General features: G+C 38.1%; 3 protein-coding genes across 3 annotated transcripts in view; 1 reads left to right on the forward strand and 2 right to left on the reverse strand.

Moving 5' to 3' along the window:
• atad2b (ATPase family AAA domain containing 2B) overlaps positions 1-4,828 on the reverse strand; it is a 115,105-nt gene extending 110,277 nt beyond the window's left edge. Inside the window, exons 1-2 of the mRNA XM_042503446.2 lie at positions 4,604-4,828; positions 625-791 (exon numbers count right to left, since the gene is read on the reverse strand). Of these exons, the coding sequence (XP_042359380.2) occupies positions 625-791; positions 4,604-4,702 (266 nt within the window). The 5' untranslated portion in view covers positions 4,703-4,828. The remainder of the gene's footprint in view (positions 1-624; positions 792-4,603) is intronic.
• A 3,421-nt stretch (positions 4,829-8,249) lies between these two features.
• Positions 8,250-16,529, forward strand: ubxn2a (UBX domain protein 2A). The gene is made up of 7 exons (XM_042503640.2): positions 8,250-8,403; positions 9,681-9,743; positions 10,101-10,203; positions 10,946-11,055; positions 12,586-12,723; positions 13,704-13,865; positions 15,542-16,529. Exons 2-7 carry the CDS (start codon positions 9,700-9,702, stop codon positions 15,723-15,725), a joined length of 741 nt encoding a protein of 246 aa, XP_042359574.2. The 5' UTR covers positions 8,250-8,403; positions 9,681-9,699; the 3' UTR covers positions 15,726-16,529.
• Positions 10,126-20,113, reverse strand: LOC148186796 (uncharacterized). Its single transcript, XM_088089621.1, has 3 exons — positions 19,978-20,113; positions 18,569-19,792; positions 10,126-10,259 (listed from the first exon to the last, which is right to left on the reverse strand). The coding sequence occupies exons 2-3, from the start codon at positions 18,935-18,937 to the stop codon at positions 10,179-10,181; spliced, it is 450 nt and encodes a 149-aa protein (XP_087945747.1). The 5' UTR covers positions 18,938-19,792; positions 19,978-20,113; the 3' UTR covers positions 10,126-10,178.

The following is a 20,113-nucleotide window of genomic DNA, read 5'->3' on the forward strand; positions in this document are numbered from 1 at the left end:
TCCTGTGAATATTAAATCAGAGATTAGTTTTCCTGTTATATTAACAAACTATTTTCAAATTATTTTCTGTCTACATCATAGATTTTTTGAGAGATCGGGTTAGGGTATTAGGGTATTTTTTTTAATTTATTTTAACTGTTTTTCTTTTCATATGCTGTGTGGCAGTTATGTATGTTAAAAAATCTATTTAAAAAATATCTAAAATCAGGCCATATGTGGCCGATAAATCCTTGTCTATAACAGGGTATAAAAGCTTGGAGGTGATGTTTAAATGACATCTATTTCTCTAACTTTGAAAGATAACAATTTCATTTTGTTGTCTTCACAGGAAAGAATACAATCCTAACATGAGGGCTTACTGTATATTTTTTCAAAGTTTTCTTGCACCCCTTAAAATCAAGAAGGTCTTCCAACCCCCCATAAAGCTTTGGCTACCCGTATTTGTTGTCAGGAGCCCCGGGTTGGGAAGCATAGTCTAGATCAAATCTGGTTTATGTGAACTTTTTGCATGGATAAAAACACACACATGCAGTAACGCACTAGCCTCTCACTGTGCTGCATACAGTTTTATCCTCTGTCAGTCAGAGATGCTCATGATGAGTGAAACAAAGGCCGGCAGCTGACCTGGTGCGGTAGGTGGGGATGTCCCAGCTGACCCTCTGGCCCTTGGTCTGGGGGGACGGTGAGGTATCGCTGGAGCTTGGCTCGGAGGCAGTTTGCCGCCGCGTCCGCTTAGAAGGGGGAGCCAACCGTGGGCTGCTGGGACTGCTCACATCACTACTGGGCTCCTTCTGTTGAACAAACAGAAAATCACACCAATTCAGGACAGCAAGGAGAAGAGAATGCAAAAATAAAAAATAAAAAATGACAATCACAACAAGCAGAGGATGCCTCATACCGTGACAGCTTTCCACAATTATTTGCATAAAAAATTCACCCCGTCAATCACAGAATAAAGCCAGAATATTAAGCAAATTTCAGGCATGCATGAACAAAGTAAAAATCAAATCCGTGACAACATGAAAGACAAGAGCAATAGCTCCAGTAGGATTATGATGAGACAAGACACCTTGTGCCCAACTCCTCAATGTATTCCCCAAATCATAACAGAGCACCAACCAGACATATGCCCTTGATGCTCACGCCCTTCACAGCTTAACTTCCCTGCTGATATGAGAGCATATCTCACTGTTGTCATAGGCAACTGTCTGCAATGTCTGCAGAGGGGTTTGTCTGACTGACTGTCTGACTGACTGACTGTACAGATAGATGAAGACGGACTGAAAAGTGCACAATGTTCCAATAAATGCACAGCTGTGGCCTGACGGGTGCACCTGGAAATCTCGTCATTTACAGATTCAGAAACAAGTTTTTGACAACAAGGTCTACACACAGGAAACTGAGCGAAATGGATGGAAATGAAAGGGATTTTTTAACAACTATTGAATTTTTTCAAGTCATTAGACAAGACATAAAATGTAATCTTGAGGTACCAATATGAAGAGAAATGTAATGAGGCATGGAAAGAAAAAATAAAGAAAAATAGACGAGTAACAAAAGCTCAACAGAAAACTGATTTGAACCTGATTTTAAAGGTTGCACCAGACAGTTCTACTTGTTTTAATATTTTCCTTTACTCACTTAGTCATATCTCTAATGATTATTGATCAAAAATGAAACCATGAAAATGAAAATGAAATATTTTACCAATAGTTATTTCTACAATATTGTCAGATCAAAGAGGGAATTTGTTGACAGAAAAATGTTTGAATCTGTCTTCCCGTTCTAGCATTAATAAAGTGCTTTTGGGGAGATTAAAAAATATTGAGATACATATCCTGTATCGTGATATAGCTTTAAAATATTGCAATATAATTTTCAGCCCACATCACCCAGCCCTACAGGCCAGGAAGATATTCACATAGTTTATCAATTGTTTCAAAAAAAGCCAATGTAAAACTTTAAACTGTATTAAGGCATGTATTTAGCATATAGAAGACAAATGAACAGTTTCTGGCAGAAATAACATCGTATGCATACTCTTATCATGATGTCCCACCAGCAGATAGAGACATGAAATACAATGCTTCATTGTGCAAAATAAGAAAAAGCATGTTAGCAAATTGCAAAAGTTCATTTCACAGTCACTGTGCCAATATTATTGTGCATTCCTAGCTCCCCATTTATGTTTTTGTCAAACCACCAGACTCCATTGACAAAAACAGTAATTTTAGCTCACTGAACATGAGAGCTGCTGGTCTACCTCTGCCTCAATCGGTTAGTCTGTTTGTATTATTGTGTTACTTTGGTGAATCAGAAATAAGCCTTTTAGATGCCAAAGTCATAAAATAACACAAATGAAATGATTGACCAGAGCAGCGGTAAACCAGCAGCTCCTGTGTTCAGTGATGATAAATCACTGTTTTTCTCAGTGGAGTCTGGCTTTGAAGAGATCGATATTACAGTTTCAGTTTTTGCCCTGGAAACCACAGTCTGACAGTAAGGTAAAGCAGTAAAAAATACCCTCAGTGGAGCATACAATTAAACAGACATTGATGATTTTAGGTGGAACTTTTTTTAGGTGGCTAATGTAAGTTTCATTGCTGCGTCCGTCGACAGAAGTACTTTAGTAAGCCTCCATGTCAGGCAGAATGACATCGACTGTATGTAACATAAAGGCCTTTGATAAGTAGTCTATACCAGTAGCTCCCAACTGGTGTAGCCAGGGGGTCCAGATTACTCCTTTATCATTAGGTCAAGATCGACATATTGGATAAAATACCACAATTTAATAATATTTCACAAAATGTAAAGAACATGTTGGTTTAGAACACAAAGAAGGAATAATATATTACAAGAATAAACAGGAAAAAGCACTTCAAAGTAAAAGCTCTGTGCTGAAAACTCACTGTACTTCAAAATAAAGTGTTTTGAGGATAACATTCTTATTATTATTAATATTTTTTTCTAACAAACTTGACACTTTCAAGAGTTACTTGTGGTCCATTCAAAATGAACCTGCGACACAATTTTGGACTGCAAACCACCAGTGAGGAACTACATAAAAACTGAACGACAAGACAAGACAACATAAGATAAGACTGTAGAATTCCTTTTAAATATTGTGGAAAACATTTTTGGACCAATATTGTTTATTACTAGTAATCAACTTAAAAACGTGTGTTAACCATTATGGTAACAGTACATAAATACTTAATTGCCATATTTAGGAATGCACGATCTAAGTTAATTACTCATATAATAAAATTATTCTAACATTTTTTTCACATAATTTAAAAGGAATTTTTAAGAGATAAGACAATCGTTTTTCACAGCTGGGAAATAAGCAACATTACAAGGAAGGGGATGGTGCAAACAGGAGGCATCAGTAAAAAAAACACATAATATAATAGTGAATAAAGAAAAAAAAACTATAGTTTACACCACAAACAAAACTTAAAGCTACATAATAAGCAGAAGCAGTCCAACCACACAGCAATACACAAAGTGTACCCCTTTCAGAGTACAAAAACAATCCGAAATGTTGGAAATATTATGGCGAACGTGTAAGATTTATCACTCTGAAAGCCTTATAATCAATCACATATCGCTTCACGTGTCATCGGTTAGCCTGGTTTGACCCACAACACTGGACAGAGTCCAGAAAGGACTCGAGTTTCTTGAACCACAATTCAACTCAAACCCTCGCCAAACAGCGCATTTAAAACTCAAGAAATGGCGATCAATAAATCATCAAATCGCCGAATTATATTGTTCGTCTGTGTTAAGTGCTGTAATAATCGTAAATAACACAGAAACACAACGTCTGCAGCCTTGCATAATGTCAATGTTTACATTTTGACACAAAGACTGTCAGACAGCTTGCGGGTCAGAGAGTAAAAACTGTGAATTTAGCGTTGAGAATAACTACAAAATAGCACTCGTTTGTACGTTATATCAGCGTGTTTAACAGCGTTATCGTGAAAACATGCTGTATGGGGTGCTTTGAGGTCTTTACAACTGAAAGTTCACCAAGTTCAGACTTGCTAAATATGGGACTCGAGCCAGCCAACTGTTATGAACCCGGGACTCCCTTCCCCCACTGGAAGCTAGCTGCCGAGCTAGCTAACCCACAAACGCTCGCTAAACTAAAGCTTTATCGGAGTCCGTTTGCGAAAATAACAACGCCAATGCTTCCAGGACGACGGCATAAAGTGACGCTAAAAGCCTTAAGCGGAAAATCCAGTTGTCTTTATTTAGAGCGCTAATTTGGGGAGACAATGGTGAAACAAGTCAGCCGGGTAAAACAGCCAAACACAAAGGGAACTCAACTTGAAGCTAGCCCGGAGCTAACATCGCTAGCTTTCAATCTGACAGCTCGGCAACACACTCACGAATAATGACACGAGTGTAAATGACTGCACTCAGTTGTTTTATTGTGTATCTGCGTGACTGGGTGGGTGTCAAGCTCGATAATGCTCGCATTTTGATGTGAATAACGCGTTAATGTGGAGCACCCGCTGAGGCCACGGCTACAGCTAGCTAGCCCAACTAGCGCCAGCCAGCTAGCTAGCTCACCGGCAAAGAAAAGAAACCGGCTTACATGCTCCTCAGAGTTTCGCTCGTTTCTCGACGACGACCGAGTCCTCGAGGAGATGAAGGGGCCAGTCCGAGGCCGAGAGCTTTTCCTCGTGTTCACCATGTTTTTTTTGCCTTTTTGTGTCTGCCCTTACTGGATCTCCCTAGCCGGCTCCAAACACTGGCTCAGTGAGCGCAGCATCGAGGCGCCATTTCTCTCTCCCCCTGTCTGTCTCTCCCCCCGCTGCCTCCCTCCCTCTCCCTCCACTGGATGTCTGTTTTGCAGGTGCACTATTTTTTTGCTGACTGGACTTCTACCACCCCCAAAAAACTAACACTACTACTATACAAATATCATAAAAATCCATAATAATCGACACTAACATATGTGTTTTGTTATTAGTGAAAAAAGCTATTTACAATGGGAATGTTTACACTTCTGAGGATACTGGAGTCCATAAAGTTAAATAAAGTCGCCCCGATAAGTACTACTTCAGCATAATAAGTCCCTAAAGGAATGTAAAAGAAAAAAGTTAGGAAAGAGAAAGAAATGTGATGTTTTAAAACTTGAGTACACAGTGTACTATTTAGATTAATACCAGTGGGACACTGGTTTGAAGCTGACAGGAAACAGATGGAAGTGGATAGCTTCCAATTTATTAAAAAAAAGTTATGTTCTTATTTATTTATTTGTATACATGTGTGAGTGTTTGGTTATATATATTTTTTGTTTACTTTTCTTTTAAGTTAATATCAAATACAATAGTAGGATATATGTTTTAAAATTACATAGACATGGAAACCTGGACTGGAGTCAAAAAGCCCCAGAAGTACGGAAATGATCTTTGAATGTACGCCATTTTAACAAGGCTTGTCACCAAGGAGGTGTATATTTTAATGAAATTTCAGGACTTTAGCAAACAGTCACACATGTTTTTTATGTATGAATGAGTATGTGCATGTATGTGTACGTGTGTGCATATATATATATATATATATAAATAATACTCTATATATATAACTTAATAGCCACATTGTTGATTTTTTTAAAGTTTACTCTTCTTATATGTTAATATCAAATACACAGACACATAGACATGGAAACCTGGACTGGAGTCATAAGCCCCAGAAGTATGGAAATGATCTTAAAAAAAAGATTTATATTGATGTATATATAGATATGTTTTGTTTTATTTTTGCACTTTTTCCATTTCATGACCTGTTTTTGTTCTTTTACTTTTCATCTTTCTTATTTTTGCTCATTTCTATCCATGTTTTTGAACGAAATAAAGCCAATTTCAAGGTTTTAAGGAGTTAATGACTTTCAAATGTTGTCATTGTTTACTGTAACCTTAAAGGGATAGTTTGGAGAGGTTTATTTCTTTTTTTAATATATTTCTATGCCCATATAAAGCACTTTGAATTGCCTTGTGTCTGAATGATTATATATAGATATAAACTTGTCTTGTTCCACTTTGTTCTCTGCACTATTTGGTTCCCACACATGATAAAAAATATATAATAAATAAATGAAATATCATATCTGTCAGGCAGAATTCACACAGTAATGTTGAAGGTACCTACAAAGATTTACTATGTTTTATTATTCTGTTTCTACTGCAGGTGGTGCAGTAACAGCAGAAACGTTGCACCTTTTGATCAAACTTGCTTTCGTCTAAAGTAAAAGTGACATTTAACAAAAGTGCACTTTGCCAAGAACTTCCTGTGATCTTCTCCAGAGCCCAAGTGGGATCCCTTAACCCCAGTTTGGAGATCACTGCTGAAACCTAAACCTCTGTGTGTGTGTGTGTGTGTGTGTGTGTGTGTGTGTGTGTGTGTGTGTGTGTGTGTGTGTGTGTGTGTGTGTGTGTGTGTGTGTGTGTGTGTGTGTGTGTGTGTTGTCTCATCTATTTCTGGCTTGACTGAGGATGCAACTGTGCCAGCCATCTGTAGCATGTTTTTGGTTCACGCTATGTTTTGTTTTTGGTTTTTGGTTTTTTAAAAGCGTAATCAAAAGTATTTTTCGTTTATTGGATAATGCATTATGTTTGTGTGCACGGAGCTGCTGAGAGCACTGTCTGTGATCCAAATGTGATGTGTGGGGAAATGGGTATCCCCACCACTGAGGACAAGTTTAAAACCTTTTGTAATTTTTAAATGTAAATCCTATTGTTTTCTGACACTGTAAAAAAAAGAAAGAAAGAGAGAAAGAAAAGTAAAAAGTTTTTATTTATTCTGGTTCGTTCCGAAATACACAAAATGAATGCATCTGTAACTAACTCTTCAAGTGTGTTTGTGAATATATCTCAAATTTATGGACAAATAAAGGATTTAATGAGACTTTCAATGGTCACGAGAAGACAGATCATTTTTCACTTATACGCAAGAAAGAGTTAAACAACTTTTCCCTTAACATATTTCTATAAGTAGGTTTTTCTTTGCATTGCATTATGAATTATACATCCCAAAAGTTACTCAGTTGCATATTCATTTAAGTAATGCATGCATTAATTAACTGACTCATGGTGTGCAGTATCCCTTCACTTTCAGTTATACTATGTGCTCCTAGTGGTCAATAAGAGCCATGGTAACATGGGCTGGACTAAGGTGCAACATATTTTATATGTCTAAAAATCCAGTGGACATAAAATAATTAAAATGAACTTGCATGACGAGATGAAATGAAAGTGAATTTGGATAAAGTTAAAATAAGAGACTATTAGGTGCAAGATGCAAAATGACAACATAAATATCCTAATTACAAATACAAAGAATAAAACCAGGAAAAGGCTAAATAAAAAAGAATATATAATAATGAAAATATAATTACACAGTCCAGATGTGGTCATTACAATCTGTCATCATATCATTATGGTCTAATTGCACCACAGATGCACTAAACAATTGAGGCAGAATTACATTACTGTGATGCAATTAGGAATTTACTGTCAAAAAATAGCCCAGTAATAGCATAATTATTGTGTCACACACACACACACACACACACACACACACACACAATAACAGTAATAAAAATATCATGATACATATTATATGTATGATGATATCTAGACAATCTGGACTGTGGTCAATACTACTACTACTACTATTACTACTGCTGCTGCTGCTGCTGCTGCTGCTACTACTACTACTACTACTACTACTACTACTATGACTATTACTACTGCTACTACTACTACTACTACTACTGCTATTACTACTGCTACTCATACTACTGCTACCACTACCACTACTACTACTACTAAAAGTATGATTACATAGAATATATTATTATATTACAATTACATAATGTTGTCCACATGTGGACTGTGGTCCATAATAATCATAAATAAACAGCAGCAACAACAAAAACAACAACAGCAATAATAATGATGATGATAATAATATGAATAATAAATAAATAAAGCTATAGTTATACAGTATAACAGTACATAAGCACAGGTGCACAATATTATATCCCAGAAAATGTATATTTGCTGCAATGCAATCAGGGAATGTCATGTAATTTTTTGGCAATGGTACAGTGATACCCTTATTATTAGAACTGAATATATATAATGGAATATGTTGTCCTTATGTGCTATTTCCACCTCCCTGTGACATTCAGCGTGTGTCACCAGTTTCAGTCTGAGGTCTCACTTGTGAAATAAAACGACGTGCTGAGCTCAGCAGTAGTTTCCTCGCGACAGGAGGAGCGGGTTTACGGCGCCGTGACGTCACACGCATTGCTCAGCAGAAGAGCCGCTGGAGGAAACTTACGGCTGCAGATGTGTAGCCCGGGATTAACCGACAACACGAGGACTGGTAAATCAGTGTTTGACCTTAACCTTGATACGTGCATGCGAATGAGCATGCTGCTGTGAGTGTGTGTGTGTGTGTATAATCCATGTAGTGGTGGACACACGGCTCAGTCCCGCAGAGTGTCGTTGTCTCTGTGCGCCTCCATGACTCTCTGACGCCCACTTACATAATTAACGATAACGCTACAGGCTGTTTTTCTGCTGTTTATCGATAATTCAGCTCCGTGAGAACGTATGGAGACACGTGTAGGCGTTTTAGCAGCTTAATGCAAGTGAATGCATTTACATAATAAATGGCTGATCTTATATAAATATATTAAACACGCCTGTAAAGGTCTGTGTCGTTTTTGGTCTTTGGATTCTCCTTTCAGGATCAGAAATGACAAACAAAAACGTACTTTTTTAATTTAAAAATCCAAAAATGAAAATAAGGGCATTTTTTATTGATTTTTTGGGGTTCAAAAATGGAAAATACAGGATATAATTTATGCTATTTTTTTAATCCAATCAAAAAAATTAAATAACATGAAAACAAATGGGCACTCTTGGTTTTGGTACCCATGCTTTCATGTTTTTTATATTTATGTATTTTATTTTATTTTACACAAGGACATTTTTCACTTTCAGTAAATGGAAAAACACTGTTTTTCATCTTTGTTTTCTTTTTTTCCCACAATATTTTCAATTTAGATTTTCCATATTTTAAAAATACAGCTTTTGCAATCACATAATATTTAACATACAGTTGTGATGTAATACAGAATATGAGAGAAATAAAGAAATAGAAAAAAAAATTCTCCTCATATGTTAAAAATAGTAATTTAAACAAAATGGAGTACAATAATTACAATAAATGGTAAATATATGATGTAGTCTTCGTTTTCTTGTTTTTTTGATGGGAGAAAAAGAAAATTGGCAGTTCAAGTCAATTTTATTTCTAAAGTCTATTATCACAAACTATTATTTGCCTCAGGGGGTTTTACAGCAAAAGGCAACCGTTTGTCCTTAGACCCTCACATCGACCCCCAAAAAAACCCCTTACAACGGGGGAATTCATATTCTGTATTTTCCATTTCTGATCTCAAAAAATAAAAGCTTTTTTTCTTTTTTTAAAAATCAATAAATTAATGTTGGATTTTGAAATGAAAATCAAATAATTATTTATTTTTGTTTTTTAATTTCTGTTTCAGAAGGAAAATTCAAAGACTAAAAAGTACAGCATTTAAAGCTGTGACAGGCCTCGTTTGATTTGCTTGCTTTGTCCATTTGTAATTTTCTCAGATGGGAAACACACAACGTCATGAAAGAGGTTGACACTGTCGGGGGTGAGAAAGATGAACATTGGTAAGTCAATTTTTCTCCAAAAATCCTTTAAATTTAAATGGAGCATTTGGATTGAAGAGTTACTGAAAGCCTGTGGCAAATCAACTCCATGACTGGATTTATGTAGGTCAGGCTCATGTGTGACTCATCCGAAATGAGAAATCAATTCGATTGGACCAAAATGTGTCAAGAGGACCATTTTTTTCCCTTGAGGTTCATTTTCTGGTTTACAAACCTGCACGCTTAACCATAATTTGTAGGTGAGAAGTCAATAATGAGATGTTTCTGTACGATAAAGCCTGTGTCTGCAGGCTGAATTCAATAAGACATATAATGACTGAATTACACACTTACCTGTTTCTTAATGCGTCGCCACAGTGAGGAAAACGAAGAGGAGGCTCCAATGAGGCGCAGCTTCTCGGTCGAGGACCTCCTCGATGAGGTGGAGAAGATCTGTTACGATGCCTCGGGGACATCGAAGGTTAGAAATTCACAACCGCTAAATTTGTGGGAGCCAAATCTCTGCGAATGTGCATCCTGCAGAGAAAACAGGAAAACATCATTATGTGCATGAACATGTTTTTAGGTTGTTTTATGTAATTAACTTTGCATAAACGCTTTTATGGACTTACTGCCTAAGAATGAGGGGCATCAATTTTCTTGCATTTGCATTTAAACCTTTGAACCTTGAGCGAATTGGTGCAATTTTGTTAACAAACATGGAAAAAAAGACAACTTGGTAAGAAATGCTCCACAAATTGCAAGAAATTTGTAGATTTAGAAAATGATTTTAAAACAGCTAAGGAAAAATTTCTAGGGAAAAACTTTATTTGTAACCATCATATTTACATATTTAAAATTATGTTACAGAATTATTATAAAGATGTCAGCACTTTTTTCAGATCATTTCCTGTACCTGTCTTGTTTTTTAAAGTTTTATTTTTTTAAAAAACTTTTTTCAACACTTTTTTTTGTGTGTAATTCCTTTTTTATTTGCTTATTACTTTTTTTAAGAAATAGGAAATAAATGTCATTTAGTGAAATAATGTCATATTTAAAACGTATATTTAATAATAAAAAACTAAGCGTAAAAACGTGGCAGCAAAGCAGCAACAAGCATCATAGTGTTTAGTTTCTTTTCCGTTTTTCTCTGTGATGTGGCCTCTAGAGTCTCCACATAGTCTGCGAGTAATCGGGGTTTATTTTTGTGGTCGTTCCTTCAGGTGGAGATGGTGGTGAGGCTGTGGAAGGACGGCTTCACCGTAAACGACGAGGACTTTCGCAGCTACTCCATTCCAGAGAATCAAGACTTCCTGGACGCCATCAAACGCGGGTGAGTCAAAGTGGCCGAGACAGAACGACATATGAGAGTGTATAAGGGCCACTGTAGGTAAAAAATAAATGAAAAATACTCTGACATTGGATGAGATAAAAGCATAGATGAGCTGCTGAATGCACACACTCTTGAGTCAAGCTCAGGACTTTTACTCGTGTTGGTACGTCCAATCAAAACGTCCCATTACGGTTCAAAAATAGCTCTAAAATCAAAGTCCAGTGGCCGTCTGGTGGTCTGTTACCTTGTTGAAAAATGCTACCATAGTGCAAATCAATAGCACATTCATGGTACCCTATTTAACCCTTTGAAACCTGGATTGACATCACTTTTCTTCTGCTGCGTTCAGACACCTTAACAAGTATTTAAACCTTCGAACCAGGAGTAAAAGTAGTTTGCTTTCTTTTGAAAACATGGCAAAAAAAGTTAAGAAAATTGCAGCAAATTAGTAGATTTTATTTTTGGGGGGGAAAAAAAGCTGGTGAAAAATGTCCCAAAAGTACATATATAATTATCATATTTGTATATTTAAAAATGTTCTTACAGAATTATTATTATTATTATTATTATTATTACTATTAAGCTCCTTTTCTGGACATTTTATTTTAATTTTTTTATTTATTTAGTAACTTTTTTTTATTCAGGTAATTTATTTTTGCTAGGTTTTTTTTTTTTTTTTAACTTTTTTCTAATTTTGGGTTAATTTCTGAAGTTTCTTATTGCCTTTCCTTCATATTTTTAAAAGAATAATATGCTCAGGTTTCAAAGGGTTAAAATCATTATGGCACATGTAATTTAATAATATGTAGGGCATATTCTGATGCCTTTATACGAGATTAAAAGGGCACCATACTGCAATAGACCAATATCCTCCACCCCGCTATAAATTATCTAAATCTATCTATCTATCTAAATTATTTATTATTTATTTATTATTTGAATTATTGTATATTACACCATAATTCACCCCATGTTTACTGTAAAAACGCGCTTTATTCTGGGATATAATGTTGTAGTTACAGGTGTGTTGAAGATTTTTACAACGCTAAATCACAAAAGTACCATCGTATCTTATGCTCTGATTGGGTTGTTGATGAATATTAGTAACATAATTTATAATCAAAAACAACATCATTTGTTCCTTTCATATTGTCATGTGGATACAGATGGAGGACAGCGCTTGATGCAATGCTCAGATACTGCCACTATTTTCCCGCCGATAAAAAGCAAATAACATAGCAGTGTTTTTATTATTACTCCATTTTTTATTTTGGCAATATACTCCATCACTGTGTGTTTCTATTGGCTCTGGGTTCTGTTGAAAAAGTGTGACTTTTGTCCACGACAAACCACTGTAGCCTGTTTCAGTGACTCATTAATACAATATCTGAAGTTAAAAAAATCATTAAATAACAACACTGTAAATACATGAGAGGTTAGCAGTAAAAAATATCCCTCACATAAGACAGATAAATTTGTCATATTGATTAATCTGACCAGACTGTGAGGCCGGTGTTTTTTCTGTCGCAGGGAGCTCCCGGCGGAGTGGGAGAGCAGAGCCGAGGAGGAGGAGCTGGAGATCAGCGTGGAGGATCTGACCGAGGAGAATTATGTTCCCAGGAAAAAGGCCTTTCACCCCTTCAGCGGCCGAGGGTACCGACTCGGCAGGTAGGAGACTGTGGTCGTTATAATATTACCAAGTTTTTAAAAAAGTATAAATACGGCCATAAAATAATCAATACTGCACTTGTTACACTAGAAAATTTGACAAGTTGATCTTACTTTTTTTTAAAAATCTAGATTTTAAAAATGTCAGAAAATATTTTTACTTTATATCTACTTGTTGGGTGTACTTAGTTTTAATTACTTCATTTTATGAAGTCAACTTAAAATGACAAGTGAAATTAACTTTTTAGGGATAGCAACTGCATTCAGATGACTTTCACAACCATTTAAATCACTGGAACCTGCGAAAATTGGTTTGATTTCTTTTGAAAACATGAGCAACTTGACAAGAAATTCACAAAAAAATAGCAAAAAAAAATAGTAGAAGGTGACAAGAAAATTATCAGATTTTGCATATAATTGCATATTATCAAAAAGTAGGAAGAAAATGTCAAAAAGCTATATTTATAATTCTTACATGTTAAAAATCATTTAAAATTTTATTTTTATTTTATTTTACACTTTCTTAAGTTATATTTCTTGTTTCTTTGTCTTTTTTTACCTTTGTTTTTATTTTCAGCAAATTTTCTTGTAATAGATTCGATTTTTTTTTAAATTATAAATTTATAAATATATTAATAATACTTATAACTGTATTTTCAAAATAATATTACAGAAATTCAGTCTTAGGGCTCAAGTTCAAAGATACCATACAACTTTATACCACTAGGTGTCCTTCTACATCCAGGTATCAAACACCCACAAATCTGACCAAGCAGTCAGTGAGCGCGACTAATTCAGAGCCTCAGGATTTTCTTCACATCACTGTGTGAATACCAAACTGTCCAGAGAGTCCAAAAAATACTTTGCGTGAGATTTTGTCTGCCTTCAGTTAGCTCTCAGTGAGTAAAATACACAATGCATGATGCCGTTTGTGCATTTAACTGATTGTTAATCTCTAAATTACTTCTGTCCATTTCCAGCGTTGCACCCAGAGTCGTGGCCAGGTCACCATCTGTGCACGAGGACGGAGAATCTCCTCCTATTCCCATGGTAACACTAGACCATGCCCTTCCCGTCACCTCCCTGCAGATCTGGTTGGTTGACGGAAGGAGATTGGTGCAGAGGTTTAACCTATCGCATCGGTGCGTATCACAAAGTCAAGGCCCGAAATTTACATCATCAAGTCATATCTGCATAACACTCAGTATTCTGCATAAGGGATATCTTTGCACCGTGTCTGTAAATCCCCTAATCTCAAGCATCGCAGGAAAGACGTAGTTCAAGGGATGACATAAGATTTTTGTTTGGACTAGTTGGGAGGTGGTGAGGGGGGGTTTGTTTGAGGATTACGTAATGCTTTGTTCTTGTCTGCTGGACTTGAAGGCGTGCTGCATGTTAGATTCCCCGCCACAGTGCACGGGGCTGCAGAAAACATAATCTGAGATGTAGCAACGAAGTGGATCTATAAAATCCCCAGAGAGGGATTGCGTAACTCGGATGCAGCATTTATATAACGGGGTTAGCGGCTGAAGGATAGGGGAGGGCTGAACCCCTCCAACCCTTCAGCTAGACCTCGGTGTGTGTGTGTGTGTGTGTGTGTGAAGTGGGGCGGCCATGGGATCGCTTGTCTGTGCTGGGCCGTGATAAATAATGGATGATGTTACTAGTATAGTGCTTCAGAGAGACATCATGTGTCACAGGAGAGTAGAGTATTTGGGAGGAAGGAGCAGACGTGAGGAGCAGGTCTAACTGTGGCTTTCTTAAAGGAAAATTACAGTATATTTTGATCTGGACCCTATTTTCCCAATATTTTTGCATCTAACTGACTGATGGTAACAACAGTTTTTGATGTCGGCCCAGTGTTGAGTAAGTGCTGCAGCCGGAGGCAAAACAGGCTGCAATTTATGTCCACTGAAAGTGTCACTGACAGGCTCAGTGTCTGACAGCATTATGGAAGGGATCCCAACAGAAATAAAACATTTTGTTAAAGAATAAGATCATTTTTGTTTAACCAGAAATGCATCGAGAGCTCATCTGCCAGTTTCTACAAAAGATGGCATCTTATCATTTCCTATCCAAATGCTCTTTCCTCTCTGGATCCCATCTTATTCTTAAGCACCATCTTTCATATGGTACTCTTTTCTCTGTTCCTCTATTTTATTTTATTTTATTTTTATAATTATTATTTTTTAATTTTTTAATCTTTTTATTTTATTTTGTTAGTTTTGTTTCAATTACTTTCTGGGTTTTGAGGTGTGTAGGTGTAAGGATAAGGATGTTTTTCTGTTCTGCCACAAAGAGGGTGGGGAGGGGAAAAAATACTGGAACATATATTTGTACCATGTATTTGATATTTGTACAATACTGATTCCCATTTTTTAAATAAAATAAAATAAAACAGAAAGAAAGGCACCAGAATCACCATCACTAAACCCACCCAAAATATTTTTTGTGATTTTGTTTTATTTCTGTCGACTTTGAGCAAAGTGTGTTTTACGATGGTAAAATTATTGTTTATTTAAATGAAGTCTGGTGTGTTCTGCAATGGCAATTACACTTAAAATTACAACCTGAGCCTGTCAGTTGCAAAAAACAAGCGCTTTAAATGGATTTACACTGATGGTGCCAGATGCCCGGAGTGGTTACATTGCAGCCTGTTTCACCTCTTTTAGTACTGGACCAATTATGAAAGTTATTTTTTCTATTTGTCACCTAGACACAGAAACAATAGGGGCCAGGTTGGAAAACAACAACATTACCCTTTAATTATGTTTTTTTAAACCCTCTGTCTTTAATTCTGTCTCTTGTTCTTCTCCAGGATCACGGATGTTCAAGATTTCGTGGCGCGCTGCCAGAGGAGCTGCCCACCTTTCGTCCTGACGACATCAGTCCCTTTCCGGGAGCTCGACGACAAAGAATTGAGTCTCGAGGAAGCCGATTTAGCGAACGCCGTCATCGTCCAGAGACCCCTGAACACACAGGCGCCGTTTGGACACTCCTGACTAAAAGGGCCCCCCCTGTAATTCACACAGCACGCCACTTATTCCCTTCACTTCCACCTCACTATGACCCTGACCGCAGTCTCAAGGCCGCCTATACAGTCTGTATTTACTCTGCAGTTTGTGCTGCATCTGATGATTGTTGTTTACTAATCTCCGTGTGGGATTATCTACAGCCTAATAATGGAGATATTGTCAGTTCCTCACCACCACAGGTGCTGAGGTGCTGTCAGCAACACATACTTTGTCTTTTTTTTTTCCTCTGGAGGACATTGTCTACCTTCCTGCACACCTCACCAAACCCCAAAACCACTTCTGTCCCCCGTGCAGATGGTCAACCATGTGTGTCCATCTGTTGGTCGTACTCTCCCTTCTCCCCTCACACACACACACACACACACACACACACACACACACGTGCACAATACCACCACCAGCACCACCAACCAACTCTCTAAAGTCTTCCCAAACTGTGATCACCAGTTTCTCTGCACTATTTACAGTGGAATAAACAAGGGGCTGATATTTCAACACGTATCTCTGAGTTTACAGTAATATTTAATGAACGTATGATGTTTTATTTGCACATTGTTATGATTTTAAAAAAGAGAAAATACAACAGCTTGTTTTTTTGTGTTGGCCTGTTAGACGTTTATTTATTGTTTGCCTTTTTGCAGTTTTCGTGATCAGTTGCCTTTGTTCTCGGGTGGAGGAGATTTAATTCAGAATGTACAAGGTGTTGTTTTATTTGACTGCATCCTTTTAAGACATATCGCATACTAAGGGACAATAAAAATCCCCCCCAAAGCTCTGCGTTTTTATTTTTGATGTAAAACCAAATGAGGTGGAATATTTTTGAAGTGTTTTGAGTATTCACATTCACATTATTACTGCCCAGGTGTGCAGACTGCTGACAGAAATAATTGATAATTAAGGCATCCATCAGCTCTGAGCGATTATGATTATCTCAGTGATTATGACACGACACCAAGCAGCACCTTATTCTGTGTGCTGCAATGCAACATCTGTGCTGTCATTACAGATTTAATGGGGTTCAGATTAAGGAGGCGGAGGGGAGCTGCTGATGTCAAAAACATCAGAATCGAAGGATTAAAAAATTCACAATGTTGATACTGAGACACATATAATGGAAAGCTTGTATCTAAGGATCTGAACATGGATGGATTACTCAATGGGTCAACTAAGCACAGGCCCCGGGGACCGAAGGGTCAGGGCCACACTGCAAAATGTAACTCAAACTGACACATATTGACCAAGAAGAGACTCAAAATGACAACAAAAAGACATAAAAACCTGCAAAGAACTCAAAATAACCACAAAACAACCCCAAAGAGACACAAAATCATTACACAGAGACATGAAATGGCCAAAAAAGACACAAAATTGCTTTAAAAAATAACTAAACTACCATAAAGAGACTCAAAATGACCACAAAGAGACATAATTGACTACAAACAGACAAAAAAACAAACAAATAAGACACAAAATAATCCCACAACAGCCACAAGGAGACACAAAATGACTACAAACAGATGCAACAACTGAAAAAGACACAAATTTGCCTCCAAAAGACACAATACAACTACAAGGAGACACAAAATTACCTCAAAGTGACATGAAATTACTACCAAGGGCCTCAAAACAACCACAAGGAGACACAAAAAGACTGCAAAGAAACACAGAATGACCTGACAACATGACAACAAAAAAACAGGAAAAACAACCAGGAAGAGACACAAAATGACTACAGAGACACATTTCTCCAGTTTGTCAGTTACTCATGTTCTGTTTCCTGTTTTATTTTGTGGTGTCACTGCTCATGTGTCATATGTCTCATTTTACTTCACGTCTTTGTGTGTTTTCCCGCCTCAGTATTTCCCTGATTAGTATCACCTGTCTTTTATCAGTCTGGTTTGTCCTTCCTTGTTAGTCTTCCCTGCACACCTGTACTGTTTTAGTTTTACCTCCCTTGTGTCCCCTGCTGTGTGTCACAGTCCTGATTAGTTCCCTGTGTGTCTCTCTTTGTTTCCTGTCAGTTTGTCTGTCATCCTCCTGATGATCTTCTGAATTGTTTGCTCCCGTCTTCACCCGAGTTCTTCCCTGTGATCCGGGTTGGTTTCATTATATTTCATTTCTACTTTGGATACCTGCTTGTTTTTTGGACATTTTATCAGCACATGGCTCGCCTTTTGTGCGTACACCTGTCTGCCCTTTTTTGCTCTGCACTTTGGATCCTCATATGAACTCACAGGACACACAAATTGACCCAATAAAGCCTCAAAATTACCTCAATGAGTCACAAAGTCACCTCAGTCAGACACAAAATGGCCAAAGCCTCCCTCAAAACCCCACAAGGAGACAAAAAATGGCCACAAACAGAAACATAAAAACTGAAAAGGATACATAATTATTTAGACACAAATTTGCCTCAAAATGACTACAGAGAGACACTGAAAGACCAAAGAGGCCACAAATTACCTTAAAAAGACAAAGCAACAACAAGGAGACACAAAATGATGGCAGCATGATACAAAAATAACCCAAATAAGACACAAAACAACCACAAAGACACACAACATTACCTCAGTAAGACAGAATAAATACAATAAGCAGTGGTGGGCTGTCAGGGCCATCAGGACCTAACCTGCTGGCCCTGTCAAAATCATAATTTGTTTTTCAAAATTAAATAGAAATGTGCTCAAAAAGTGTCTGTATGTAATTACTTTTTCTGTGTGCTAAACACAGCAGCAGCAATATAATATACCAACCAGCAATAATTCAACAGCAGCGCAATAATAGTATCTATAACTGATACATAGTCCTACCTTTAGAGGGTTTTCTTCCTCGTTTTTTGTGGCGGAGAAGTCCTTAATCCAGTATGTCCTCATATCTTCATCAGTAGTATCCCAGCTTGCAGGTATCCGAGCTGTAGCCGAGGTTTTCGGCCTCTTGCGCAGTCTCGGCAGCGCAGGTGCAGCCGCCATGGAGGCACTGGTGCCGGCGGGGCGGGCCGCCGCACCATCACGGCTAACTCTGGCGGTGTTACCTGCGCAAGATACGGGTGTTTCGGGTGTTTGAAGTCCCGGCTTCTCTGTCTCAGAGTCGTTACCTGAGTGAGACGGTGAGACATGGTCGCGGTCAGCTTCACTGGAGTTAGCCGCGGCGTTAGCTCCCGCGACGGCGGTTTCAACCATGGCGTCGTTAGCTAGCCGGCAGTCCTGCTGAGGATCGTCATGTCGGTCTTGACTAGATAAAGAGTCAACAGCCTTAAAGTATCCTGTCAATTTAGGAATATTTCTTCAACAAATCTTTGTCACGCAGGTCTTTTAGCCGTTGTGCTTTTTGTTTTTGTGCTCCTATTTTCTTTCTGACATCTTGTTGCTATGCCGCTGTGCAGATATTTGGAGAAAACAAAAATGACTCTTGAACCTGGTCACATGATGCGGCCAGCAGCGGTTTGGGTAGATGTGGACCAGGCAAGTGCTTGTTTTTTTGTTTCTTATGGGCCAGTTAGGGTCAGTGTTTTCTTTTCTTTTTTTCTCTCTGAAAAAATCGTGCCAGTGTCCTCTCCGCTCTCATTCTCCTCCAGTGTCTCCACCAGTTTCCGCTCTGCTCTCATGCCCTGCCAGTGTCTCCACCTGTCCGCTCCACTGTCATTCTCCGCTGGTGTCTTCGCTGGTGTCTCCGCTGGTGTCCACTTCGCTCTCATTATCCTCCAGTGTCTCCACCAGTTTCCGCTCTGCTCTCATGCCCTGCCAGTGTCTCCACCTGTCCGCTCCACTGTCATTCTCCGCTGGTGTCTTCGCTGGTGTCTCCACTGGTGTCCACTTCGCTCTCATTTTCCGCCCATGTCCCGTCAGTGTCTGCTCCACTGCTGTTCTCCGCTGGTATCGCTGCTGGTGTCTCCACCGGTGTCCAGGCCGCCCTGATTGTCCACTGGTGTCTCCACCGGTGTCCAGGCCGCCGGTGTCCGGTCTGCCGTCATTCTCCGCCAGTGTCTCCGACGGTGTCCGGTTAGCTCTCATTCTCTCTCGGTGTCTCCGCCGCAACTGCATGAGAAGGTCATAAGACGTTTCTTCAGAAAGGATCGAAGGACGGCCTTTATTTACATGTGATGGGTGAGTGCTGCTCTTTTTCTCAGATAAAGTTATTGTACAGTTGTGGTTTATACAGCATCGTGCATTGTTAAGGTTGTATGTGATAAGTAGCTATTGTTGGGTGTAACTGTCATGACCTGGCTCAACAAAAAGGGAGATAACACCATGTTAAATGTTCAAACAATACTTTATTAAAACAATTAAACCAAATTAAATAGCCAAATAAATATCTACAAGATGGGATGTGGAAATCAGTAGAGTGAGTGGTGTGCG

The sequence above is a fragment of the Plectropomus leopardus genome, chromosome 16 (assembly GCF_026936395.1).
Source record: "Plectropomus leopardus strain MGB_pleo_1.0 chromosome 16, ASM2693639v1, whole genome shotgun sequence".
NCBI classification, from domain to species: Eukaryota; Metazoa; Chordata; class Actinopteri; order Perciformes; family Serranidae; genus Plectropomus; species Plectropomus leopardus.

Excerpts from the sequence above, each read along its gene's own strand:
- ubxn2a (XM_042503640.2), top strand. The coding sequence starts at position 9,700 with ATGAAAGAGGTTGACACTGTCGGGGGTGAGAAAGATGAACATTG. Across the intron at positions 10,204-10,945 it reads ATGCCTCGGGGACATCGAAG|GTGGAGATGGTGGTGAGGCT; the intron begins GTTAGAAATTCA and ends TCGTTCCTTCAG. Across the intron at positions 11,056-12,585 it reads CTGGACGCCATCAAACGCGG|GGAGCTCCCGGCGGAGTGGG; the intron begins GTGAGTCAAAGT and ends TTTCTGTCGCAG.
- LOC148186796 (XM_088089621.1), bottom strand. The coding sequence starts at position 18,937 with ATGGTTGAAACCGCCGTCGCGGGAGCTAACGCCGCGGCTAACTCCAGT. Across the intron at positions 10,260-18,568 it reads AGGAAGAAAACCCTCTAAAG|GATGCACATTCGCAGAGATT; the intron begins GTAGGACTATGT and ends TTTTCTCTGCAG.